The sequence below is a fragment of the Hypomesus transpacificus genome, chromosome 13, assembly GCF_021917145.1.
Source record: "Hypomesus transpacificus isolate Combined female chromosome 13, fHypTra1, whole genome shotgun sequence".
In the NCBI taxonomy this organism is placed as follows: Eukaryota; Metazoa; Chordata; class Actinopteri; order Osmeriformes; family Osmeridae; genus Hypomesus; species Hypomesus transpacificus.
Genome location: NC_061072.1, coordinates 14,571,118 through 14,598,402, shown reverse-complemented (window position 1 = coordinate 14,598,402; position 27,285 = coordinate 14,571,118). Strand labels below are relative to the sequence as shown.

Here is a 27,285-nt window from a genome sequence, read left to right as displayed (position 1 = left end):
CCCTTTTGAGGGATCAGAGGGGTAGTGAGTGAGCATTGTGGCTGGTTAGCTGGACAGAGTTTGAAATGCGTGAAATGCCGACTCAATGTCTGATTTTAAACTACCCATTCAGTCTTTTTCCATGCATTGACCGTTTGAATAACAGTCCAACCATAGCAGCCCACTATACCCACAATCTACTGAAATTCAAGTTATCTTTCTATCTAAATTAGCTTTTCGCTTGAATAATGAAGTAAAAAAGACCCAGTCACAGATGTACCCAACCTGGGTTAAGCATCATCCAAGATCCAGAACAATACAATTCTGACCTCTGCTGGTCACCCATGTAACATTCAGTATGGTTTAGAAAGACTTTTAGACGTGAACCGGCAGTATGTGAGGTCAAATCATTTATTGGTACAGATGAAAAGTATCCTGCTATCTCCAGTCACCGATAAAGATCATAGATTACAGAGTGATAATATAGATATATACTGTACGTTCTAGGACACGGTACAGAGACACATTCAAACTCCTCTGCCATTGATGGCCTCTTTTAAAACATGAATGCTGCATTATTAGGTCCGGTACAAGCAAGCAAACGATTCAAAAATGATTTGAGAAAAATGTATGACTTAAAATGATTCGGAATCATCTGTTTAAAAAAAAAAGAAACCTCTGCTAACTGTATGCCTTTTCAAAAGGAAATAGCCTAGAAAGATGTGTGTCTCAGTGTGTCTCCGTGTCTGGTGCAGGTGTGTGTCTCAGATGTAAGCATCGGGTCCAAGCTCAGGCGCGTACACCTGGTTCTCCTTGGTGTAGTCAGTCATGGGGTGACCTTTCCTCTTCATCCTCAACATCCTCTTCCTCTGCCTCTCCTGCTTCCTAGCAGAGGACCCCTGGTCCCGCTCCTGGCTCTGGGCCTGTGCCCTCAGGACCTCCTCCAGCTGGCTGTCAGTGTGCAGACTGAAGCCCCCTCGCTCCCTGAAGGGGTCCAGAGCCCGGTGGGCGGGGGTCGTCTTGCCCGGCATCTGGAAGTCCACGCGGTGCCCGGGGCGGGCACACTTCGTCGTCATAAACATGTGCTGCGGCGCCGCCGAATCCTCCAGGGCCGTCGTGGTGAAGGCGCCCACCCTCCGCGCTGCCTTCCCCAGGCTAGGGGAGCTCTGGGGGCGCCGGTGCTGAGGCGGAGGCTCTCCAGGGCCCAGGCCTGTTTGGGGGCGCACCAGGGTGGCTGAGGGGAGGCTGGAGCGGACGTCCGGCCTGTGGACGGAGAACCTTGTTTTGAGGTCCAGGGGCGTGGTGATGAGAGGGACGTGGGTCTTGGTCATGCCCTGGAAGGCCTGGGGCGGTGAGGGGTGGGGCTTCTTTTTGGGGGGGTGGGGGTCCTTGTGCTGCGGGGATGGGGGGGAGGGCGGGGGCGGGGGGGAGCCCCAGGCGTCACGCACCCTGGCATTGAGCTCCATGTTGACGGCCGCCTGGTCTGTGGGCTTCCTGGCGCTGTTCAACCTCAGCAGGATGTTGTCGGAGGTCAGGGGTCGATGGGGACCCCTCTTCTTGACCCGCTCCAGGACTGCCTTCTCACTCTGGGTCATAACCCACCTGGTGGTCACAAAGGACTCTCTCGCTGTGAGTGAAGAAACGTAAGCTAGGATTAAAAGATAAAACGAACCCCCCCCCTTTGTCACACAAATCATAAGGATTTATAAATGAAGACATTGAACCAAGGCCTACTGTAGGATTTAAGGTTCCACTTTCCATAATTCCAGTTTTGAAGGATTTGACTTAAGGATCGGAGCAGCACGAAATCCCAACATACTTTTACTTCTACTTAAATAAAGCTGAAACTTGAGACATGACGTGAGAGAGAGTCTCGGGAGAGCTGAGGCTCTTCTGCAGCCCACCGACCTGAGCTGCTGCTGGGGGCTGTCCTAGCCTTGTGGCCGGCCCTGCTCTGGGGGTCCCGGCTGTAGCCGCTCACAGGCCTGCCGGGGGCCAGGGCTGAGGGGGGCTGGCTGATGAACTCTCGCTGCAGGTCTATGAAGGTCATGCTCCGCCGCGCTCCCTGCAACTCGCTCCACGAGGCCGGTCTCAGGGACTCCTGCTGGGCCGCTGAGGAAACACGACACGACCCCGACCACGGTCACGACCGCGTGGTCATGTGATCTGTGAGCGGGAGCTTTTACTCCAAAGTGATGTACAGCATAGGGGGGATTTAAACCCGTGAACTCTTGATCTGCAGTCAACTGCTCTAACGAATAGCTCACTTGTGCCAGAATATGATATATTATGATACCTGGCTGTCAGTTGTTTTTCACTGTCTGTGGAAGGGATCAAGGATTTATCTTTGTTGTTCCCTTCCTACTATAAATTCTCTCCTCTGACCTTCATGCCTCAGAGAGACTTTGTTACCGACAGTGTGTATTGTGTGTTTAGATTCTCCCTCCAATCTACAGATAGCTTAATACTTTTTAACCAGCTCTATTCTACTCACCCTGTGCCCGCCGCATGCTGGGGGCAGACAGGAACCGGGCGTGGTGTGACAGGGCAGGCTTTTCAGACGTCGTCCCCTCTCTGTCGAAAATCTTCCTGTTGGCAGTGCCCACGTGTGCCATGCGCTCGGCCCGCACAGAGGGATAGGGGACGTTCCGGAGTATGCTCCTAGTGGACCCCGTGTTGACCGCCAGCTCATCCTTCTCAGCGCACAGCTTATAGTCCCAGTCTATCTTGGCGAACTGATAGAGCATGACGCTGCTATGTGTGTTCACGACAATGCTGGGGGGGAAGGAAGGGGAGGAAGACTAACCGTCAGCCAGGGAGGAGGAACAAAATAGAGACGGCCGCAGTGAGACGTTCCCCTTCTAAGAGGGTAGAGTTGGCGTGAACGGAAGAGGGGTGAGTTTGGGTTTTAGAGAGCTCACTTGTCGTTGTGGATGTGAAGGGACTGCACCGGACTCTTTTGACCACCGGCCCTTATGACCCTCAGGCACTCCCCGGACAGGAAGTTGAAGATCCGGATCTTTCCGTCCACGCATCCGGTGATGACACGGAGGTAGAGGAGGGTCAGCGTCAAGACCTCCCTGTGGGGATAACTGGTCCAGTCAGAGCACCTCCACCTTACATACAGAGACTGCGCAGTCAGCGAAGTGGGCGGTCATGCTTACTTGGGGTGGCAGTAGGTCATTAGGCACCTGTCCATGTCACGGTTGGTGCTCCATGCCATGACCTGACCATCCAAACCCCCCGAGAGGATGTGCCAAGAGTCAAAGAACAGGCATTTGACGGAGCTCTGGTGGGCATCTATAACCTAGGATTAGCGGGTTGACGAGTCGATGGAGAGACCGTTTCAATCGGAACGTCGCATTTTCTATCTCAAACTGCAAATATGTTTTGTGGGCGGAGATGCAGAGTCGCCTCTCACCTTGACCTCTGAGGCGGTCTCCAAGTCCCACATCTTCACCAGGCCTTTCTCACAGCTGCTCAGCACAAACGCCTCGTTCAACTTCACGCACAGGACGGGGCTGTTGTGCTTGAACTTGAGCTTGTTGTAGCACGTCCCTGTCTGCAAATTCCACACTAGCAGAGAGAGAGAGAGAGAGAGAGAGAGAGAGAGAGAGAGAGAGAGAGAGAGAGAGAGAGAGAGAGAGAGAGAGAGAGATGTGGCTACCTGCTCTAATTGTCCCGTGGGACCAAGACAGGAGCTAAGGTGAGTGTGAGGAGGCCTTACCTTTAACATGGCAGTCTTTGGCACCTGATACTAGTCTGTTACCGTGCAGGTCCAGGCAGTTGATGGTGCCCGAGTGTCCGGACAGATAAACAAGGCAGGCTCCGGTCTTTAGATTCCAACACCTAAATAGAAAACAGCTAAACTGCAAAATCCCAACTGGTATACTTATTTTCTGTAGAGAAACCGTCACACGATTCACAAAGACTCCTATGTGAATGAGAGACAAGTTCACACTTCATCAATCCACAGGCGGCAGACATTTGGGGCCGGCGGGGAAATATGGAGGATGAGGAGACTTGATCGTGTCAGGCTTGGCTGGTGTCGCTGACCTGATGCTGAGGTCGTAGCTGCCGCTGATCAGCAGGCCTCTCCGCTCACAGAGCAGCAGGGCCCGGATGCTGCCCGCGTGGCCCTGGATGACGGGGGACACCTCCCTCTGGGACACCAGGTCCAGCAGGCGCACGCTACGGTCCTTGGAGCCCGTGGCCACCAACTGCCCCCCGCTGTAGTCCGCCACCCGAGAGCTGTCCTCTCTGAGAAGCAAGCACATTCCTAAGGTACTAGCTGGGTCTTCCAGTTTATTCATTCAACAGACACTTTTACCCAATGGCACATATAAATAGTGCATGTGCAAAGTACAGCAGATTAGCAAGGATCAGTATCAACTATACACTATCAATCATTCTAACAGTCACTCATCACTGGAGTTGTTTTTCATGTCAGACCGCCGGTCTATGAACTAACGTTCTTTCTGCTGTTTGTAGGACAATAAAACAGTTTAAAATATCCTCTTGAAGGAACCTGTTTCAATAGAACTTCCGTACGTACACACCGGCATCAGCAGTCGATAGTCGAGGAATGAGTGCAGTTTCATTGTGCAGCAACTCAGACTACGTTTCCTGGTGTTTCATTCATTTTTGAATGAAACGGCAACAACACTAACCTGTCAAGCAGCACGGCAACGTTGTACTCTCCGCAGAACACATTCCGTTCCTCCATTTCCAGGACCTTGGTTCGAACGTCCGCGTAGACGGCCTCAAAACTCCTGTCCTGTTGAGCCAACAGACATGGACACAGGGCGGCGCAGAAAAGCATCAGTCTGATTTAAATCCATAGTAGCTTACGTTCTACCCGCACACAGCCAATGACCATTCCTGGATTTTGATTGGCTTGCTAAGATCTAAGGGCTGGACAGATCCAGCTACTGACACGGTGAACTCGTGTTTACCTTTCGGACTTTGGAGAAGCAGTCAACAGGGTGCATGTGCTTCTCATCATCTCGAAGAGGCACCAGGATCTCTTGGATCTTGGCATAGACAGGGCTTGGTCCACTATGAGTGCTCCCCTGGAAGCACCAGGTGTGTATTTGTATTTTTCTATGTCATCAACTCAATAGGAATAATGCAATAGAAACATGATTATGGATTGACGAGCTGAGCAGATGTCTTGGACTTACCTGCATCATCATTGCTTGGTTCTGCTTGGTTCTTATGGCGTTAATGTCTTCCTGGGTACCCTCTGTGAGGTAACGCCAATGTCGGGAGACATCTCGGCAGATGCCCAAAGAGGTCTTGTCTAGCAAGCCTAAAACACATAGATGTCACCTATGAGTCTCTTAGCATATGGCAAGTGGCCATCCCCCAGAGGTAGCTGCCAGTCGATTGAATGAGGGTTATTGGTGATGAACTCAGAATGGCTGATTGCAATTATAGCTTTTGTTTCTCCATGGAAACCATCATGATGTAATAATGTGTTTGAAGAATGCAGTGGCATGCATTTTCTCTCAATGCACAGGCAATGTGGTTCAAATGCTAGACAGCGTGCAAAAATATTTGAAACCCAAGACTATAAAAACACAACAAATAAGACAGTTTGTGCAGCATGTCCCAGGGGAGATACCTAGTGTTTATGAACTAGTTGTCAAGCTGATTTAGTTGTCTTAGGGCATTAATGGAGACAGAGAGAGAGAGAGAGAGAGAGAGAGAGAGAGAGAGAGAGAGAGAGAGAGAGAGAGAGAGAGAGAGAGAGAGAGAGAGAGAGAGAGAGAGAGAGAGAGAGAGAGAGAGGGAGGGGGAGGGGGAGGGGGAGGGGGAGGGGGAGGGGGAGGGGGAGAGATAGCTTTATCTATTAACAAGGACCCCTGAGTAGTCATCACCATGACAGTGCTCTGTGTCTTCATGGTGCTGACTCAAGGATATGTCAACAGGTACGTCCGCATACACAATGGGACCAGAGCAGAGTACACTCATTCCCTTCGAAGGAGCACAGTGGATATCAGGTGGCATGTGAGGCCATAAGTGCACACAAGTTCACGTGAGATATTTAATCTGCAATGTGATCAACCATGGGGGGTGTGGGGGTGTGTTTGCGGCCAGGGCCTTGGGGTGGGGATAGTATTACCTTCAAATGGCCAAAAGTGAGACTTTGGCATGACAGTAACATGTACACAGAGGTTATAATTATAACAATAATTCAGTTCACTGAAAAGAGGGCTTACCTAAGATATACTTTGCGATATGAACAGGGAGACCCCGGATGAAGTCTCTGTTTCGACTGACCCCAGACAGTGACTTAGAGGACCTTGGGACCACCGTGAGAGCAGGGTCATCGGAGTCTGTGTCACTTGCTTCACACTGTTCTTCCTTAGTGAACATTCTGCCAAGGCTCGATAAGGTTCCAGGAGTAACAGATGTAAGCTGCCTGTTCTTAGCTGGGAAACGCAGAAAAAAAACATGTTGTGAGTTCGACGATCGTAAAGGGACAAAGAGGAGGTAAGAAAGTGAATTTGAGCATGAGAAAACAAGATTGATCAATCTCCATTGAACACAGCACGCAATGTAATTGGAAGCTTCAGTTGCCCTTAAAAAGCCACACATCTTGTATGGATAGTACATGTCCGTCATTCATCCTGTTCACTCACACAGTTCTGAGGTATGGGAAACCTTCAGCCCAGCAGTAAGAGTGCTTAAGTCAGTGTCATGGTCTATTGGATCATAAAAGGAACTGGTTCGGACAAGAAGCTCCAAGTCAGGATGATCCAGGGAATTGAAGGTGTGACTAGACTCCGCAATTGAGGAGGCCTCGTCCTCCGGTTCATCATCCTGAGCTGATAAATAAGATAAAAGTCTGTTTTGATTTTGTATCTGCATTGTAATACGTGGACTATTATAATGGGAATGGCAATTTGGATGATGCTTACCGTTAAACTGAAGAAAAGACCGTTTTTCTCTCACCAAAAGCACACTTGTTAGGTTTCCCAGCATGTGAAGAAGATCGGTGTCACAAAGAGACAGAATTCCCAAAAGATAGTTACATTTTATCCAGTGGTGACTGCGACTAAACCAATCCCAAGTGTCCAACATTTCCGCACCAAGAACTTTTGTATCAAGCGCTCGGTCCGAACTCCAAGTGGTCATGTCTTTAGGCAAACTTGGCTTCGGTTTAGACCTACTATAGGTGAAGTCTTTCCCAAATGTCACTTGAAGAACATTTTGAACATTTTCAAGAATGTCGACACTATGACAGCGCATGAGGATGCCAGTGAGGAATCTCCGTTTGGACGAGTCTCCAGCGCGCCACAACCAATGAGTTGAATCCGAAAGCTTAGAAGTGAAGATACATGATTGGCAAGTTCCGCAGATGTGAAAATCTTCATCATTCACTTTGCAACAGACCTCTTTTGCAGAGTCGATTTGTAACATACACTGTTGATATTCAAAGTGTTTCATTGTGTAGTCTGCTCTTTGCGCGTGGACAATTCAGACAAATTGGATCTGTTTCCGTGAAATAGTCGCTCTGGTCTGACTAGCTTACTATTGAGAAGTTAGAAGTCGGTGTGTAGCAAGCTGATTGCTTTGTTGCCATGCAACGCAAGCAACCGATACTACAGATAGTAAATATGACTCAATGGCTTTGTTTTGGGTCAACTATACTTTGCAAATAAAACGACATTTAAACTTCGATATTCTAACATCCCATAAGGGCAATTATGTGTCTGCATGTACCAAAACAAAAATAATCCGTGCGCCGCCCGGGAATCGAACCCGGGTCGCAAGAATGGGAATCTTGCATGATACCACTACACCAGCGGCGCCGATGTTAACATTTGTGGTTTAAGCAACTAGAAATTTTACGTAAAAATATTTCACAAACGTTTGTAATTGGTTAAAATTGGTGTTATTTCAGCGGTCGATTTGTCGACAAAGTTCCAAGACATTAGCTGGCTATGGAGAGCATTTACATTACTTCATAGAGCTAGGCCAGTTGTTTTGTACTTGATCATAACCATTGCTAGAAACATTTGGTTAACTGACTTTTATTTTGAAAATGTGTTTTGATTTGCGTCGGTTCATGACGCTTCCCCTAATGCGTATTTTGGCGGCTCGTCTAGCTAGCTTGTGTAGTCTACTCTACGGATATCGTATCTAGCTGTCACCATTAAGCAATAACGGGTTAGTTAGCTAGCTTTTTCAGGTTGGTAAACATGCCCTCATGTAGCTAGCCTAACTTAAGTAGCTTTTAAGACACACAATTCCTACATCTGGACTTGGCAGCTGTTTTAACCTAGCTAGCTTGTTAGCTACTTGTACGTTCGCTAGGCTAATGCTAGCTAGCTACAGTACATAGCAGTACATATCTCTAGTAGTGGCAGCTAACTACTGTTGTGTGACATTTAACCAACTTGGCCGACTCAGTCGTCTGAGACTACAGCAGTATCACAGCTATTATCTAATGCCAGATAAACAACATTGTAATAGGCTAACTAGTTGTGCTGGCTGTGAAACAGTGTGATAGCCAGTGTTAAATGCACACTCATTTGTGTCCATTTTAGAGTTTGCACCTATGTCAGAGAGGGGCAGCATCGTAGAGTGGGCAGAGACTGTCACGGAAGTGATCATTGTAACAGAGGAATACCAACCTTGCGATGGCAACACCACTACTGGTAAGACTCCAAAAAGTCCTGGAGTCAGGGCTCCCAAATTGTAGTACTTGTACTGCAGGGAGAAAATATTCAATTCATGCTCAGTTTAGTTTTTGTTTTGCACTGCAGTTTTACTCGAGGAGCAAACTGTGAGTCCTATCCAAAATGTCTTGGAAACCATGGAGACCATGGTTCAAGAGGAGGATGACCCTCCACCCACAGACAACATCTGTGAGTGAGCACGTTGTTCCTTGAGAGGTGCTTCACCTCTACCTGCTTATGACATTGATTTCCAATCATCGTTCGCCGAGCTGATTATCCAACGGGCATTACAGGACTCTGTTTCATGAGAAACATTGTTTGTTTTTTGTTACAGATTGTGAGGAGTGCCATAACCTGTTCAAAGACCAGTGTGACCTCCAGGGTGGTGTCGGGCCGTCCTTCGTGCTGGACTCCCCCACTGCAACAGGAGTCCCCCAGAGGGCTCTGCTCACGCTGCCTCATGGCCTGATGATTGGCAGGTCCAGCATCCCAGGTGCAGGACTAGGGGTCATGAACCAGGGGCCAACTGTGTCTCCAGGGATGCACTTTGGGCCTTATGAGGGAGAGATCGTCACCGAAGAGGAGGCCGTGAACAGTGACTACTCCTGGGAGGTGAGCGTTAAGACATCAGCCAGCCAAGCTGCCACTTTACGCAGAATTCAGCTAGATGGTGTCACTTTGGATAAAGGCATCTGCTTACTGAATGGGCTTACATGTCGATGTATTGTTTAGCGCATATTTCTCAGCTACCGATCTGAGTTGCAATGCAGTGGTTGTTCCGTGGTGCAGAGGTTCAGCGCTCTCGGTGATGCAAACTCAAGATATCGCCGTTCGTGCTGTTTTGCCAGTCAATCAATACTTCCAGTTGAAGCAATACTCTTGATTTCCCAGGTTTGCAAAAGAACGGGCGAGTACGAGTACATCGACGCGTCGAGGGAAACACAATCCAACTGGATGAGGTAACCGTGGTTTCCCACGTGGCGTTGCAGTCCGGCTGCCTCGCACCCTGTGTCCGCCTGTCCGTGACCGTGACGGAGCGCGGTCACAGACCTCCCTCCGTTTCTCGCCCGTCTCCCCCAGGTACGTCAATTGCGCTCGCCACGAGGAAGAGACGAACCTGTTGGTCGTCCAGTGCCGGGGGAGTGTCCTGTTCCACTGCTGCCGCTCCATACTCGCGGGAGAGGAGCTGATGGTGTGGCCCAGTAACCAGTTCGTCAGCCAGCCTACAGACGCCTGGAACCAGATCTGGTTCCGGAAGTGCACTCCCGCAGGTAGTTGTCGTCTCTCCGCATGATTTTCGTCGGGTTTCCCGGTTGAGAACTTCATAACGCGTGTCGCTGTGTTGACGCTGTAAGGATAGATGCTTGTGTGCTGTGTAAGCTGGTTAGTATGCTTCCCAGACATCTCTGAACTGTCTTCTGCGTTCTGTTCCAGAGGACGGCACGCCTTCGCAGATGTTCCTCTGCGCCCAGTGTCCGCTCTCCTTCACCACAGAGTGCTACCTGCAGAGACACACAGAAAGCTGCCATCCCGAAGCCATAGAGGAGGCCCCTGCGTTACCCGGGCCAGAGGCCCCCGTATGTGGACACCACCCAAGTCTTCCCCCTAAACTGGTAGACCTCCTCCCCGGCGGTGCGACGGAGCCGGAGGGTCCGCCGACCAACGGGGCCGCGGCGCTGTCTCCGTCGGGCCCAGCGGAGGCGTCGGGCGAGGACAAACTGGAGGACAACCCCAACAAGTGCTCCCAGTGTGGCAAGGTGTTCATGTACTCCCACCACCTGAAAAGACACAAGCAAAGCGTCCACCTGCGGACACGGCCCTACTGCTGCATCCACTGCAAGAGGTGTTTCAGCCAGTCGTCTGGCCTGCGTCGGCACCAGCTGACTCACCAAAAGAGGCCGTTGAGGCGGGTGAAAGTGACCCTCGCCGTCAGCGCCTCACCCAACTGCCCGTCCTCGCCTGGGGCTGAACCCACAGAATCGGAACACCCCTCTCCAACAGAAAATCCACCGGATCCGTTAAATCCTGCAACCAATGGTACTTCAGAACCCCCGCCAGCCATCACAGAGGACGCCAGTGGGGTATCGGAAGAGGAATCCCACAAGTGTTCCCTTTGCGAGAGGGTGTTCACGAACGAATACCACCTCAAAAGACACCAACAAAACGTCCACTCCGACACGCTGAAACCCTACTGTTGCAGCCAGTGTAAGAGGTGTTTCAGCCAGTCGTCCGACCTGGACAAGCACCTACAGGTTCACCAGAGACAGAAGAAGAAGACCCAGATGGCAGACGTAGCCTCCGAGGATGAAGAAGAGAACCGGGTGCCTGTGGATGAGTCCGAGGACCCAGACCCGACCTTCGTAGCGCCGCTGTCGGTGGCCCAGACGGCTGGAGTCACCACCAGGCCTCGCTCCCAGAGAATGAAGCACCTGGGAAGCAGGTCGAGGCTGTCAGCCATCACCAGGCTCATAGCGCCCAAACGTAGGCAGTCGACCGTGAAGAGGAAATCCCCAGGCCCAGTCCCGAGGGAGCAGGGCAGCCCGGAAGCGCCCGACTCCGAACCTCCAGACGGGCTGGACGGCGAGGCGACGGCGCACGGCTGCGCGGAATGCAAGGGAACGTTCGCCGACCCCGAGGCGCTGGAGGGCCACGAGTGCTCCAAGTCCAAGGAGGGCCCGTACATCTGCCCCAAGTGCGGCGCCGTCTTCAAAAAGTACGGCAACCTCCTGCGGCACGAGCGCGTCACGCACTCGGGGAAGACCTACCCCTGCGACGACTGCGGCCATCTCTTCACGCGGCCGGCGGCCCTCAAGCGGCACCGGGAGATGGACTCGTGCAGGAAGGTCCAGTTCACCTCGGAGATCTTCCCGTGCTCCCACTGCCAGTTCTCGTTCACGTCCAAGCTGTACCTGGACAAGCACGTGAAGAGGCACCATCCGGTGGAGTTCGTCTCCCTGCTGGGCTCCGGCGAGGCGTCGCCACGCGCCGACGACGCCGACGAGGCGCACCGCTGCGCCAAATGCGGCAAGTCCTACAACTCCTTCAAGAGCTTCAAGGCCCACAAGTGCATGAAGCAGAGCGAGATCCTCTACCTGTGCACCGAGTGCGGCAAGGGCTTCTCCTGCCTGTACGCCCTCAAGCAGCACCACCTGTTCCACACGGGGGAGAAACCCCACCGCTGCCCGCACTGCGACAAGTGCTTCATGCTCATCGGCCAGCTCAACGTCCACATCCGAACGCACACGGGGGAGAAGCCCTACCTGTGCACCCACTGCGGGGAGAGCTTCCGCCAGTCCGGGGACCTGAAGCGGCACGAGGGGAAGCACACGGGCGTGAGGCCCCACCAGTGCTCCGAGTGCGGCAAGAGCTTCAGCCGCCCCCAGAGCCTGAAGGCTCACCAGCTCCTCCACAGCGGCCAGAGACTGTTCAAATGCACCCAGTGTGGGAAGAGCTTTTCGCGAGGTTATCACTTGAAGAGGCACCACCAGAAAATGCACACGTACTAAGGCACACGGGTCGCTTTCAGAGATGCACATTGGGTGTGACGTTGCCATGACGCACCCACGTTTCTGTTTGACTTCAAATCAATACTTATTGTTGAGCTTCCCAAGGGCTTCGTGCTTCATTAGCATTGTACACGTAGGTTTTTATTTTGTTGAACTTTAATTCAAGGTTTGGCAATAGGGCTTGTCGTCCCTTAATTCTAGATGCGTTTTATCTTGCGCTTTGTAAGTGCTTCCTCAATAGAAAGCACTAGAAAAAGCCCAGTTCTGTCATGTTGTATAATTGTGTAATGTTAATTTGTTCTGTCATAATTTATTTTTACTCCCATAACAAGCATTAATGTGCCACTTAACTGTGCTGGTCATGCTATACTCTTGCCCTTTGAGTGTCCTCAAATGAATCAGGATTTTTTGCTTGCTATAGTTTTCTAAAATAGTTTTCTAAAATTGACTTTGCAAAGAATGTACCTTTTGGAAGGCTTCTTGTTTTTTAAATAAAATGACTTCAACATCACTTGACCATTTATTCCACAAAACATATAATGCAAAGCATGTGCCCTGTACAAGCCTAGAATCTTATGAAAATACTTAATCATGCCCATGACATATTTCTTCTCTTCGTGAGCTTTGCTAGAACCATCTTTCTCTGACAGATCCAGTACATGTCATTGTCTCGTCCATTTTCATTGCTTTTATCACCACATTTGTTTTTTGTTTTATCCATGAGCTTGTCTTACAGCATTCACCATATTAAACATGAGTAAAATATCTGCATCTAATCTTAAACTATACAAACATACTGAGACTTAACAGGAGTGAAGGTTTTAAAGGTTTCCCCCAGACTGAAGCAGTGTGGATCTGGCAGTGGTTCTGTGTGCTCTGCAGAGAATCTGCACGGGGAGGGCAGCTGCTGGTGAAGCTGTGTACCGTTTCAGTCCACTCGGGTCCCCAATGCTCAAGTGACCTCAGTAGTTGTCCTGTATCGGACAAAATGTGCGACTACAGTCTGTCGCCGTTGGTCGGGTGTTTGTCCTTGTGACGTTAAGGAGGAAGGGGTTTAAGGAGTCTTTCCCTGATGTCAAGGAAGTTAACGTGGAAACATTACAAGTGTGTCTCTTCAGTGGATTGGAACCCCTTCAAATGTCGGGTTCCACATCATGTCTGGACAATATACATTTCATATATATATGTTTTCACTCCAGTGAAGCACCATAGCAACAGTCTCCCTCAGTGCAATGTACACATCCCTCTTCGCAATAATCATAATGCAACGATCCATGATCTCATTAGTTATATTATGGTAAATGTTATACATATATTAATAAAAAATATATACAAACCAAACTTTGTTTGATAAACCACAAACGGGAGCACTTTTGTACAATCCCAGAAAAGCAAAAGATTTTCACAAAACAAGAGGGTGAACAAAAGAAAACAAAGGAACTTGTTGTAAAGGCAATTCAAATCAAAAGCCTGGCCTGCAATTCACACAAACACATCATTGCGACCAAATGGTCAAATACTGAACACTGGAAATAATCAGAAAACGGCACAAAGTTCAATCAACGTCCTTGTCAGTATTCCATGGCTAAGAAAAACGCTGATAACACTGTTAGACAAATCTGTAGCCACAGGCAGTTTTTCCCCCCAAATGGGAAGTGTTAACAGAACAGGTAAGAAACCAAAAGGATGATGGAGATTTGAGTTCATATGCAGCAGTTCAAAGCCTGAGGATACTGAACATCAACCTATGCAACCAGAAACCAAGCTCAAGTCCGAGACAAGAAATACCCTGGGTTAACTGACAGGGTTCACTGACAGTACAACGACACAACATTCTCATTCACCGCATCACCCTTATGGACTTCAATTTGATTTATAAAGGATCAGATTTCAGCTCCTCAACTCGGCATTCCAGATCTGCGACCTGGAAAGATAACGAAAACAGACATGAGACGGATGTGGACAAGGTTCTCTGGCTGTGTCAGAGTCATTGTGAACGGTCATCCCCCACCTGCTCGTGAAGCTGGCTGGACTCTTCTCTCAAGGAGGCCTCGGCTCCATCTTGTGCACAACGTTGGGTCTCCTTCTTCAGGTACTCGATCTCCCTGCAGACCAAGCAGTTGGAAAAGAGTTATGGAAAGTGGTGGCTGAGGGCGTTCCCCGGTGGCTCACTCGATCAGAGTGGGTACCATGTAGGCTGAGGCCTTATTGCAGTGGCCTGCCATTGAATCTGGCTTTTGGCCCTTTGCTGTATGTCTACCCCGCCCTCTCTCACCCTGTCCTTCCTGTCACACGTCACTTAAAACCTGTCTATTAAAGTAGACAAAACGTGAACATTTGATTAAAAAGTACCGACCTAATCCCTCACGCCTTACCTCACAAATTATTTATCTATCGTGAGTTTCTTATAAATAAAGAGACACATTTGTCATCAAACCGTCCCTCCATGAAAGACACCACATCCTGCACAAGTCACTTACTTCTGCTGGTAGTCTTTGATGAGGCGCTTGGCCTTGCTGTACTTGCGCTCCAGGGCTTGGTACTGAGCCTGGGTCTCCTTCAGGTGCTCGTCCACCGCCTGACACAGCGACTGGGCCTCCATCCAGTAGCCCTCCAGCTTATCCATGCGCTCCTTGTTCTCCGTCAAGGTCTGCTCCAGCTGGCCCTTGTCCACCCGCCAACGCTGCTTGTCCTGCTCGGCATGGTTCATCTGTAGGAGACGATAAACCCATTTTTGGGACACCGGCCGTCTTTTAGAAACCGTGACGGACCTTGTGTCTGTTGTTTGTGACCGTGTGGATAGAACCTTGGCTATCGTTTCTGCCTGTGTGAATAGAACGATGTCTATTGTTTGTGACTGTGTAGTTCAGTGATAGAACCGTGTCTCTAGTTTGTGATGGTGTAGAACCGTGTCTATCGCTTGCGAGTGTGTCGTTCTTGAACGCTCAGCCTTACCTTCCTTTTCAGCTGCTGAATCTCAGCCTGTGTGACTGCGTGCTTTATTTGAAGCTGAGAAAAAACGCGCAAATATCAGTTGAGGACACAACAAAGTGTTCTAAAAATATGACTTCAAAAGGGAGACAGGGGAGTATTTTTGTCTGTCTTTAAGGTTTATATTGTAATATCTAAGACGTTCTTTGTCACCTCTCTGTACTTGTGAGCCAGTTTCTCAGGGTCGGACTCCAGGGGGGAGATGTCTTCATTCTCGGCCAGGTCGAACACTTCGATGGCACTCGGATACGGGGGGCTGGCCTCCTCTTCATCCTCTTCCTCCTCGTCGCTGCCATAGTCACCAGTCTGGAGAGGGGGGGAGGGATGATAGACATAAGGCACAACATTCCCCGGTCAGTATCATCAGTCAAGGTTTTCTGTTGGGTGATGTAGCACTGATTAGCCACTAGATGGGGCAACACACTAGATGAAAACCCAAATGGGGCTCGGAGTGTTCTGATTGGAATGGAATATTGTCAATACTTGCACTGTATCCTCCGTGTAGCTTGATTTTCATTGGGGTAGAAAGAACAAACGTGTTCTTTCTGCAAACGTGTTGTAAAGGGGGTATAATGGAACCTGGAAGCCAAATTTGACTTTGGCAAAAATTCCTACACAAAAACATTCCTGCACACAGCTGAACTTTACAGTGGAGTGGGAATGAAGCCAAAATATCAGAAAGACTTCATTTAGGAAACAGTCCCTATGAGTTGGCTTTGATTCTAGTGTAGCCTGAAAACACAAGCACAGATGCCGTGCCCAGTGCCCCAATACAGTTTGCGGGAGCTCTGTCCAAAATGGTATTGGCACACAAATCTTAATCCTAAAGCTGAAAGAAATAGAGGCCACACATGGGTGAATACAACGGCTAAAAAAAGCTTAATATGAAGATTAAAATATGCCCTACAAGGTTAAAGGGCATTCTATTTGATGACATTTTTGTTGTTAAAGTCATTTTGACTAATAGAATGTGCCAGTGTCTTTCACGATTTAGCTGAAGCATTGCAAGCTATTTCTTTGTTTGCACAGATGCTATTTTTGCTATGACTTTAACCAGACCACAGAAAGGCCAAGCAAATGTCAGAGAAACAGATCCTAACCGAGACACAGATAATTGTCCAAATTGCATTACCCTGTTGTTACTGTGGCTTCCTGACCAAGGTGAAAACAAACGATGCTCATTAAGAGACAACCTATTCATTTGTCTATAGCGTTTCGGAAACCAGAAGCAAAGGAACAAGATGCTTTTCGATGCTTTGTGAGTGTCTGTAAAGCGGGGAGCTGTGTTGCTGTGTTTTGGGTCCCGTGTGTCCTCTGCTGTACCTCCTGGTCGTCCATGTACTGGTTGTAGCGTTGCTCCATCATCTCCCTCTGCCAGCGTTCCTGCTCCAGGGTCTGCTGAATCAGCTGGGCCACCTCACTCTGCTCACCTGGCTTCTCCCTGCCAATCAGAAACCTGCACAAGAGCCCCGCAACCGCTTCAGGAAAACGAGTGACGCAACGGCGAGTGCCAAAAATGTCATTTCATGTCGAATCGTACTCGAAGGTACTTTCCTTCGCTGGCCACAACATCCTTTAAAGTGCTAACCGGTGATTAAATGCTTAGACATACTTCCTGTATCCTATTTGCCTGACTGACATTTTTATGAATAGGCACAACAGTAACTGTCCTCATCCTATCCTCCGCTTATATATGATGCATGAGCTATCTGGAAGGTCCCTGATCTTCCACAAGTCTCACAACACACTAGCAATTACCCCATAGCGCAGACCACGAAGCCCTGAATTATGAATGAGTCGACAGGGTGACAAAGGAGGGCGCCGGGGAGCAGTCTCTCTGGAGACAGTTAAAACACGAAAGACTCCTGGCATTCTTTACTGATACCGCTCACGCCTGTGGCCATGTTGTCGTCACCCTCCAAGGGCCGCCTTGCGACTTTTTGTACTGTGTGTCTCAAAAAGGATGTGTTGTAGAAGCAGTGTTTCCCACAGATTGAAATCTATTTGTGGCGGGGGGAGGGGGGAGGGGGGGGCAAGGAGGGGGGGGGGGGGTTCTTCATGTCAGACGGGGGAGTTCAAAATAATTCATTTGTTAATAATTCGTAACACAGAACTTTATTATATAAAATATTAATCCAAAATAATTCACACCTTCACAAAATCAACAACAACAAAGAAATAATTTCTGCATATGCAGGTAGCAACGCTAGTGCTAAATAACTATTTGCTGTAACTGGTCGGCTCCATGACGCCGGGTAAGCAGCTAGCTCCTGAGACTTTTCACCAAAAGAACGAAGGGGAACCTTCGATCAAGACATGTTTGTGGTACATAACGCTAGCGAAAAGTAGCCTCAACTTTCCGAGACCTGTAGCTACAGTACAGCACTAATGCTGAATGACCGCTGATATAGCTGTCTGTCTAAATAGTGTTAAAAATTGTTTTTTGACGAAACGCAATATGTCGCAGCCGGTGTTGATTCTGTGGCGCACCGCCACAAATTAGTCTATGTGTGGGAAACACTGAGAAGGTTTTGATAACATCCCCTTATTGGTAACCTGGTGACTTGTGATCTGTAGTGAGTGGTGTGGAGGGGGCAGGAAATGGTGGTTTACTTTAGTCTTAGGTTTTTCATTTTATTTCTAGAAATGCTGAAGATGTGAAACCTTGTGTTGGACTGAGCTACGCAGTATGTACCATGGGACTGTTGTCTACAGTCCAAGCTCACAGCTATATATAGTATGTCAACCTAGCAATTAAACTGCAGTCTGGATGATCGAGAAAAAAGCAGTGAAACGAAAGCAGCAGGTGTCTCTGGGTGTTGCGTTGAAAAGCACCCCCCTCTCTCACTCACCTGACAGTTCCTGTGGTGTTCCTGAGGACAGAGGCAGCAAAGTTCTGGGTGACCCCCACCAGGCTGGTCCCGTCCACCTCAACGATGAGGTCGTTGACCTGGATCCTGGAAAGAAACCACAGCCGTGAGCGCTAACCTGGTGCATCCTTTCGTATCTTTTCAAAAACGTGCTCAACCTGCCGCAAGCAAATGTGTGATGCATGTGTGACCCATGAACCCAAAACACATTTATGTACTGCATATAAAACATTTATTTACGTGGAAAAAGCAGTTGCCTTCATACACTGTAAATGAGCGGTGCATCGTGAATGGTAGATGTTTCGTAAGTGATTCCAGTGCCGAAGGTGCACTTGTTTCGCACGTACCTGCCGTCCCTGTGTGCCGCCCCGGCATCCGTGACTGTCTTGACAAAAATGCCCAGCTTCTCTAGACCCATGTCAGCCCCAGCACCCATGCCAATGATGCTGATGCCGAGCCCATCGCCATCTGAGGAGAGGAAGACAGAGGGACGCGTTTAATTTCCCTTCCTCTCACTACACCTTCCTGTCACGTATTGTCCGATGATGGAGTGATGGGGTTCCCTCTTGGGGGGAGCACTAACTGGCCAGATGGAGGGATGTCCAATGCATGGATGGATGGTTGGTTGGAAAAATGAGATCTCAACTGACTGATCAATACAATTGATTATCGTCTGAACAATGGCGGTGTAACTCCCATCACTCTCCATTCTCAATCACAGTCCGTGCGTGTAGCCTGGTTAAGTCTTATTCGCCATTCAAATAGGTTTTACACAAACTTTTCCGAAATGTTAGCCTGGCTATGTCACAAACCCCTGCGCATGGAAGTTGCAGGGGCTGGTCAGAGGGGAAGTGGGAACGTGGTCAGAGGGGAAGTAGGAGCGTGGCCTAACCTTTCTCCAGCTCCACGGGAAACAGGTCCAACCTCTCCACCCTCTTCTCCAGCTCGTACTCGGCGGACGCCGCCATGGGATCCACGTCCTCGTTGCGCCGGTCATAATCCTCGTTGGGATAGGTGGCGAAGACCTGGGGACACGGGAAACGTCAAGCGTCACAGAGCCAACGAGCCTGGCTTTTATTCAGCCGCTGGATGAATGGAGGAATTAATCCCTCGAACATGATGAGATTAAACGACATGCTGTCATTGTAAGAACGGCGCGATCCGAGGATGGGAGTGGACTGTCCCCAAAAAGTTCCTTGTGTGAGAGGACATGTAGATTTGTACTCAAGGAGACTGTATCTCCTTACTTTCTTTCCCCCAAACCACCAAACAGTCCACACTTAGCTGCCCTCTGTGAGGTAGAGACGGGCCGATAGCTTCCCACATTCAACCAACAGCATGACAGGTTACATAACCACCTCCGGCATGCTAATGCAGAAGCACTGCAGCTGCTATTAGCAAGCCTCGCACACAGGGAGCTGCCAACATGGCTGAATTTGAAAAGAGTCGGCCACTCTGCCTCCCTCCCTCCCTCCCCCCCCTCTCTCTCTCTCTCTCTCTCTCTCTCTCTCTCTCTCTCTCTCTCTGTCTCTCTCTCTCTCTCTGTCTCTCTCCCTTCTTCTCTTTCTGTCTCTTTCTGGCCTTCCTGGGTTGATTACATATGCACCACCTCACAGGGTCCACAAGCCACTCTCTCCATCTCACAGGACCCACTCTGTCTTGCTTTTGACCCTCTCCTTTCTTTCAGCCTTCTCTTTTTCCTGTCATCCCCTCCCTCCTTGATTTTGCTCATTCCAGTTGAAATAACCTTTTGGTTTAGCAACCTCCGCGATAAAAGTCTTTGCCTATCCCCCCCACCCCTCTTAGTGCCTACTATATATGTCTCGTATCGCAGAAGCATCGCTTTGCTCGAAACAGGGCTGTCTGCAGATCACATGGGCTCGGTTTCCGTAGCAACCGCAGAGTAAAGCACTTGTCCGTTTTTGACACTGGCTTTTGCTATTCAGCCAGGCCTCCTCCTCCTCCTCCACTGAAGGATATGAACTATCCAGGCCTGTCCAACCAACCATCCAGGAAAGGACATCCGAACCGAAAAGACAATGAGACAAACCAGTGCCACCTCTGCTCTCACGGCCAGGGAAAACTAGGGAAAACGAGGGAGCCACAAGCCTCCACGTGGTTCAGACCTGTTTTTCCATGGCTTAGTCTAATGTGGATTACAGCTTCCTGTCTGACCAGACGGGGCTCCGTGTCCCAGGCCGGCAGCTCGCTCCAGATGGGAGGGAACCCAATGGTGCCCTCGTTCTACAGCTCCACCACCAGACACCAAACACAGTTCAGGAGTATTACACGTGCCACAAGGAATAAGTAAGCCCATTCCCTGACCTGACACATACATACACACGCACACAGTCACACGCAAGCAAGAGATCCTCTCTTTCCTAAAGGAGATTTGCTTACATGGGATGATCCCTTTGAGGGGAGACAAACATTGCAATCCTACATGATGCCCTTCTCTCTCCTTCTCTCCTTTCCCTCTCTCTCTCTCTCTCTCTCTCTCTCTCTCTCTCTCTCTCTCTCTCTCTCCCCCCCACCCCTCCACCCTGCCTGTAAGCATGGTCAGAGATGAACACACGTTCGAGCAAAAGGCTGTCAGTCAATGAGAGCACTGCGCATTTCCCCTTTAGGGAGACAAACATTGGGATTAAGGTGGGGGGCTGGGCATGGTGGGGGGCAGGCCTGGGCAGGGCAGGGTGAGGTGGGGGGTAGGGATGGGTACGGCTGGGCGGGTGGGGGAGGGAGGGCTGGGCTGGATGGGGGAGGACGTTGCTCCAGTTGTGGCAGATAGTAGGTCACAGTGGCAAACAGATGGCTGAGGAGAGTATTTCCACACCCCACCCTTCTCTCTCTCTCTCTCTCTTTCTAGCCTCTGTGTGCATCTGTGCAGGGTAACCAATTAGAACGTACAACGTTCTAAATGTGTCCGGTAAGTGACAACAACCCTTATTTCATTTTTACAATGCAGTTGCCGTGAGAAAGAGCCACTTAAATGATGGGTCTTGCGCTGGGATGTGGTCGGGGGGGGGGGGGGGGGGGGGGGGGGGGGGGGAGACACCAAGTTTAGTCAGTTACGGTCTCCAGCTGCCTTCTCCTAAAAAGATCTCTTTTTGGATCTAACCAATAGAATGTGAGGAGGAGGCCAGGCTGGGTGTATGGCATGTTTCACACAGTCTCTCAGCAGCAGCAGCAGCTCTGCCGCTAACCTACATATTAAGGACAACGACCGAGACAGCTCTGGCACTTTCATGACATGTTCTCATTGTGCAATTATAACTATAATTAGGCTATATAACTGAATATGATTGTGTCATTATACAAATGTATGGTTCCATCATCGGATTTGTGCAAAGCTGTTAAACTCCCCCATGTGTCCCATCAATAACCAGTTATTATTATTCCCACAGAGATCCTTCAGGACTCTCTCTGAGTCTCAGTCCAATTCATTGTCCCTGATAAATATTGCAGTGAACCCACTATTGTGTGATAAATTGGTGTCAGTGAGCAGGCAAAGAGCCCTTTATCAAAACAAGCAAAACAAAGCGCTTGAAACAGACAGCCTTGTCTGTCAGCTACCTCCAGCAAGCTCTCCTGGCTACACAGAGTCCAGCTCCTGCCAGAGTCGATTGAATACATTCAACAGGACATTGCCCAGAGGGGCAGATAACTGCTCCCAAATCCTCCTAAAAATGGTCTCTAATCCAGGATTGCAGATGTGTGCCCACAGCCATGAGACAGAACACTGGGCCAGACTCCCCTGCAGCCAATCAAATGGAAGCGGTTGCTTTGTCATGGTAACAGTTGCATAGTGAGGTGGCTCAGCATGTGTTTGGTCAGCATTGTTGGTCTAACAGCAGCAAGGGACTATGGGTCAGCAGCAGTACAATGGCACTACTGTAACTGTATAAAACTGTACATAAACAGGACATAAACCGGCACTCCAGCACTGGTCTGGTGGAGCAGATTCACCGAGGGAAGTCCGCGTCAGCAAAGAGAAGAAGTCTGTTTGTTTTGTGATGATTTCACAGTGACAGGCTTTATGCGTGCAACCTTACGTAGGCTAACTGGTGGGGAGTGTGTCAGTTGGTACATTAGCGTCAGAACACAGAAGGGCTGTGAGTCACTCCCGCCCTCACACAGGCTCCCACCACAGCTTCAGGACACCTGGCCACCTCCCCCAAAACCCTCCCCTGTGGTCTAATCCAAGATGATATTGGATATAGGTCAGAATGAACCATTGCGGGGTTTAGGGAGTTCTCAAGGTAGAAAGGATCCACCTTTCAATGTCACGCTAGCATCCTTAGCTGCACATCATCTGGGAGGTAATGCTTGTTGAATTTTTTATTTATTTTTTGGGCTTTATGCAATGTAATAACGGATAATAAAATGATCCATTTGGATTAATGTGTGCAGATTCTTTTTGGATTGATGCTGGCACAGGGCTGGTGATGAGCTGAGCTGCAGCAGGATCTCCTGACAGAGCAGGGGCTTGAGGTGGAAGGAGAGGTGGGGGCAGGTGGAGAGGGAGAGGGAGGTGGAGAGGGAGAGGGAGGTGGAGATGGAGAGGGAGGTGGAGAGGGAGGTGGAGATGGAGGTGGAGATGGAGAGGGAGGTGGAGAGAGAGGTGGAGATGGAGAGGGAGGTGGAGTAGGAGGGGGGTCAAGGTTGAGAGATACTGTTTACTTCTGTTGAATCCACACTCTGGGTACCATGGTCATAAAGGACAGACACGTATTAATACACACAGATGTAAAAAAATAAAAAAAATAAACACATGAAACAATAAGGCAAACAAACAAACAAATAAGATTTGAGCTGTTTCCCGTGTTTAGCGAGACCGCCAGTACAGCTGTGTAGACAAGTCGGCTCCGCTTCCAATGATAGCTATTTTTATAAGGTCGGAAAATAGGAGGCGCGAGAGTAAAAAAAAAGAAAAGAAAGAAAGATGATGAAAGAAAAGAGTAGACAAAGAGGGGTGTCAAGAGGAAGGAACAAGGTTGTTCGTGTGAAGTTTAGACTGAGCAGCAGCCATGCTTTGTGCCAGTTAGGTGGGAGCTCACACTGAAATGGGGAAAAAACGTTCCTGACAAAAGGCCAAACGACATCGCCAGAACAACGACTCGTACGGACCCACATCTGAAGCACACACACAGGGAGGTGTGTGTGTGTGTGTGTGAGTGTGGGGGGGGGATAATTCACCACAAATAGACGAGCACACTTCCTGTTGCAGAGTGAAGAAAGTGACCCTGTAACTGCACTTCTGGTCACATGACACGTCAGCTATTAAATACTTCCAATCTGACCCCCAACTTCTCTGCTGCCCCCACATCTCAATAACAAAGCCGTCTGTGATAGAGTGGGAGCTGCTGGCAGAGGGGAGGGGGGGGGTTCTGCAGCTGCTGGTGGCTGGAAGGCCAGTTCTCTGAGCCTAAAGCCAAACATGTACTGTACTGTATCACTGCTGCTTGCCATCCAGGTTCACTCTGTCAGCGCGGATCTTCAACAAGGAAATTAAAATGAAAATCTGTATCGAAAACAACCAAGCCACCCTGCAACGGTGGCATTATGAAACTAGACAAGACACTGGCGGATGAACATCATATTGAGACGGAGGAAGCGGAACTTTCCACGTGAATGGCTGTGATCCGAGCAGGGACTCTCCTCCGTCAGTGGTCTGGGTGTGAGTGTGTGATGCACGGTGTCAGGCCCCACTGGGGTGGGGGGACTAGACCAGTCAAGCCGGGGGCGACAGGCAGCCTGGCTGAGCAGGGAGAGCTTGGATGCTCCTCCTTGGGTCATTGCAGCCCTGGTTAGTGGCAGACAGTGGGAATCAAGTCCCCTTTCAAAAGCCGAGACATCACCATGACGTGAGCTCACACCTCCCTCCCCCACCAACCTTCGCCTCCTCTAAAAGCCACAAACCTCGACTCTCTTTTTATCGCTCTCTCTCCACCCCCCCCCCCTTCCTCTAACACCCTACCTCTTCACCTCATTTCACACCCAATATTTCTCTCTCTCTCTCCCTCTCTCTCTCTCTCTCTCTCTCTCTCTCTCTCTCGCCTCTACGCATCTACATCCCATAAACTGTCCCATGGCCCCCCAGCGCATGGCTGTTGACCTTTAATCGGCCCGGTCCAACAACCCTGTGCACACAATAGGACAGCAAAGCTAATTATCCAGCCTCTTTGTTCCTCCACAACAATTATTGACAGTGAGGCAGCTCCCTCTGAATTTGGGGTTAAGAATCTGGCACACCGGCTCTTTCAGGGCTGTCAGCTGCACAGCGGCAATGCCGGCACTGCCGTTACCAAATGTGTGGAAACTATCTCCAGCAAGTAGAGAGAGGGAACTTGGTGCATACCGGCTCCAGGTCAACATGAACCATGTCACTAACCATGCAGGCCTTCAATGTTATGTGTGGGCCTGAGTGCATCTTTGACTGGATATCAGCAGGGATGGAGATGGTAATTTAGATAGAACAAGCAGGCCTGATAGGATAAGACTCCTTGATGAGCAATCAAGACGACACTAACCAGTCAGTCTGTGCCAGCAGAATGTGTGTGTGCTTGGTTTGTTTTGATGAGGGTGCACGGGTTTATAATGTAGTGTGAAAGCTGGCGCTGTTTGGATGTTCTGCCGCTTCGAGCTCACCTTGATGGGCTCCACGCTGAAGCGGATCTTGCGGCTGGTGGGCGGGTCCTCCTCCACAGGAAGCCCTGTGATCTCCGTGCAGCTGGACTCGGGGTCGTAGCTATCATCCTCCTCCTCCTCCTCTTCCTCCTCCTCCTCCTCGTCCGCCTGGCTACCTCCAGAGTCCTCCCCCACCGCGCTGTAGGTACTGATATCCACCTGGTCGGCCCCGGTCTCATCCTCCTTCCCAGTCCTCTCTTCCTCCTCCTTCTCCTCCCCGACACCCTGGCCCCTCTCTCCACCCTGCCCGGCCAGCCCGCCGCTCGCGTCCTTGGGGGAGGTCTCCCTCGCCAGGGGCTCTCTTTTCGCCGCGCTCCCCCCGTTCTCCACATGTACCTCAGCTTGGACCAGTGTGCTGCCAGCCTCTCCTGAACATTCCACGGGTTTCCCCCCAGCGTTGACCTCTACTCCTGCGTCTGACGCGCTCTTCGCCCTGTACTCTTCTGTTAGGCTCCCAGAAACCTGTGCAGGGTCGCCGGGGCCACCATTTCGGCTACCGTTGAGGGTCCCAGCGGACGCGGAGGCGGCTGTTTTACTCCTGGTGCCCCTGGCCGGTCGTTCCTGGTCCCTCTGGTTATGACCGTCTTCCTCTTGGTTTCCCGTCGGAATGGTGCGCATCCTCTTGGAGATGATTTTTGAGTTGAGTACACCCACTTTGGCACTGACCCCCCTGGAGGGTAGTGGAGGGGTGGAGGACAGGCGGTGGAGGTTGTTGCGGAGCTCGGCGGCTCGTTCAAACACGGCGCTAAGCTGGCTAACGGTGGGCGACACCGCGTCGGAGGTGTCCAGGCTGTCCAGGGATTCTGTGCTGCCGTTAAAGCGGGCCACCACGTCCAGCCTGCCATCCTGGAAGCCCGAGGCTCTATCAGTCTTCAGCAAGACACGGGTGGTAGCGGCCTTTTCCTGCTGCTGCTGTTGCTGCTGTTGCTGCTGCTGTTGCTGCTGCTCAAAAATTCGGCGAGTCTCCTGCAGTTTGGAGTAGCTAGGTGACGAGGCCCGCTGGTGGCCGTTTTCCGCTTTGGGGTCGAACCGATTGACTCTTTCCGAGACAGTGGAGCCGAGCTTAAGCAATGCACTATGGTCCACGTTCTCGTTTAGGCTACCGGCCCTGGGTAGTGACAGACGCACCGTTTTCTCGTTCTCGTTGTCGTTCGTTTTGGTCGCTTCTTCACCTCCCTCCCCGTCCAATGGAGACTGCATTTGCATGAACATGTTTTTGATACGGTGCACGTTTGAGCCATACCTGCGCCCGCGCGGGCCTTCCTGGACATCTCCGTTGGCCGCATTGTCCTTCATGGGTTTCAGCGCCTGCATCCCCGCCTCGTACGCGTTCCTGTGCGGGGATGGGCTCCTGAGCGTAGACCCAGAGCCGGGGCTCTTGGAAGATGAGGATTCGGTCTTCATCATGGTCAGTCAAGCGTCTCAACGGATGCTCAGCAACGGCATGTCTCCCCCGGTGGACGCACAAATCTGCCCTTTCCACCAACAGTCGATTCTGTTGAGGAGATAGTGTCTCCTTGCTGACTGGAATAGCAAATGGAGAAAAACAAATACAGTTACGTTTTAGGCCGCTTTCATCCAATGTGATCCTATGCAATGGAGAGTGGACGCGATGCATCTGTTAAGGACTACCTTGTAATTACAACAGTAACCTACACAACTGAAACGAAAAATTGTATATTTATTAAAACATTAGCAGTAAACTGGAACAGTAAGTAATGAGCCATGGATTTACCACTGACGACAGATTGCTTACGTTTAATCCCTTTTCACTGGCAGCATCATTTTGATCTCTTGATTTTCTGAACTGCAGATTTCTGGTCCTCGCGTAAAAGCAGACTGCTGCATGGAGGAGGGACGCCGCAGGGTCGTAGTGCTAGTTGCGTTCTTGACTTGTCTAAAGTCCTCCGTTATCAAATACTACCGTTCTGTGTTTCATCATATAATATTTAGAATTTCACTACACATATATATAAAGCCTGCCATACCCTAACCTATAAACCGGTGTATTAAGACATTCTGACGTTATAGGTAGTGCGGTAGGACCCTGAGGAAATGAAATTGAAAGCGCTTCAGTCAACTGCATCCAATGATACATCCGTTTACACTGCCACTCGCTTCCTGCATCAACTGCAAAAAAAGATAATAAATTATGTTCTGTATCGATTTATAATTGTTCATTTTTTAATGAGTGGCATACGTGTTCTTTTTGTAAGAATGGCAAAGCAGATGTTTTCCTTCCCACATTTTGACTTGGCACAGGACTGGCTTCAGTTTAGCATTTCCCAAATCCGTAATCCTATTCCAACTACTTCGTACAAATCTCTATTTGTTTTGCACATCCTGCCAGTATTGAGCCAAGTTACTGCCAATAAAAATTTGATTTGCCATTAAAAGGGATGATACTAAATATGTGAAAAAATACATTAAACATCATTAAACTTTAAGTATTGTCTCTCACACACAAATTTGAAATAATAAAATAATTGCATCAAAGGCTTGGTAACTAAGTTATTACTATATAGACATGCTATATAAATATAAATATATAAATGCTATATA

General features: G+C 49.7%; 3 protein-coding genes and 1 non-coding gene across 8 annotated transcripts; 1 reads left to right on the top strand and 3 right to left on the bottom strand.

Annotated features, from left to right (window-relative positions):
* Positions 1-743: 743 nt before the first annotated feature.
* Positions 744-7,434, bottom strand: fbxw10 (F-box and WD repeat domain containing 10). The gene is made up of 14 exons (XM_047032713.1): positions 6,906-7,434; positions 6,627-6,812; positions 6,204-6,416; positions 5,163-5,290; positions 4,935-5,051; positions 4,646-4,756; positions 4,036-4,235; positions 3,707-3,828; positions 3,401-3,555; positions 3,144-3,286; positions 2,901-3,059; positions 2,474-2,754; positions 1,888-2,091; positions 744-1,606 (listed from the first exon to the last, which is right to left on the bottom strand). The coding sequence occupies exons 1-14, from the start codon at positions 7,432-7,434 to the stop codon at positions 744-746; spliced, it is 3,411 nt and encodes a 1,136-aa protein (XP_046888669.1).
* A 294-nt stretch (positions 7,435-7,728) lies between these two features.
* trnag-ccc lies at positions 7,729-7,799 on the bottom strand. Its single transcript has one exon. It is a non-coding gene; the product is annotated as a tRNA-Gly (tRNA).
* Positions 7,800-8,081: 282 nt separating this feature from the next.
* LOC124476047 (histone-lysine N-methyltransferase PRDM9-like) lies at positions 8,082-12,686 on the top strand. 3 transcript variants are annotated; one of them, XM_047033023.1, is made up of 7 exons: positions 8,082-8,179; positions 8,538-8,648; positions 8,757-8,858; positions 9,004-9,281; positions 9,561-9,628; positions 9,750-9,940; positions 10,104-12,686. In XM_047033023.1, exons 2-7 carry the CDS (start codon positions 8,549-8,551, stop codon positions 12,173-12,175), a joined length of 2,811 nt encoding a protein of 936 aa, XP_046888979.1. In that variant the 5' UTR covers positions 8,082-8,179; positions 8,538-8,548; the 3' UTR covers positions 12,176-12,686. The 3 variants fall into 3 exon arrangements, with proteins under 3 accessions (XP_046888979.1, XP_046888981.1, XP_046888982.1); XM_047033025.1 differs by having other exon boundaries at positions 8,083-8,157; XM_047033026.1 differs by lacking the exons at positions 8,082-8,179; positions 8,538-8,648 and having other exon boundaries at positions 8,812-8,885.
* A 2-nt stretch (positions 12,687-12,688) lies between these two features.
* Positions 12,689-26,710, bottom strand: ppp1r9bb (protein phosphatase 1, regulatory subunit 9Bb). Of its 3 annotated transcripts, XM_047033037.1 has the most exons (12): positions 26,480-26,710; positions 24,685-26,247; positions 18,929-19,061; positions 18,384-18,504; positions 18,019-18,123; positions 16,490-16,622; positions 15,320-15,472; positions 15,131-15,184; positions 14,656-14,885; positions 14,187-14,280; positions 14,045-14,099; positions 12,689-13,942 (listed from the first exon to the last, which is right to left on the bottom strand). In XM_047033037.1, exons 2-11 carry the CDS (start codon positions 26,128-26,130, stop codon positions 14,049-14,051), a joined length of 2,520 nt encoding a protein of 839 aa, XP_046888993.1. In that variant the 5' UTR covers positions 26,131-26,247; positions 26,480-26,710; the 3' UTR covers positions 12,689-13,942; positions 14,045-14,048. The 3 variants fall into 3 exon arrangements, with proteins under 3 accessions (XP_046888993.1, XP_046888992.1, XP_046888991.1); XM_047033036.1 differs by having other exon boundaries at positions 12,689-14,099; positions 26,459-26,710; XM_047033035.1 differs by having other exon boundaries at positions 12,689-14,099.
* Positions 26,711-27,285: the final 575 nt, after the last annotated feature.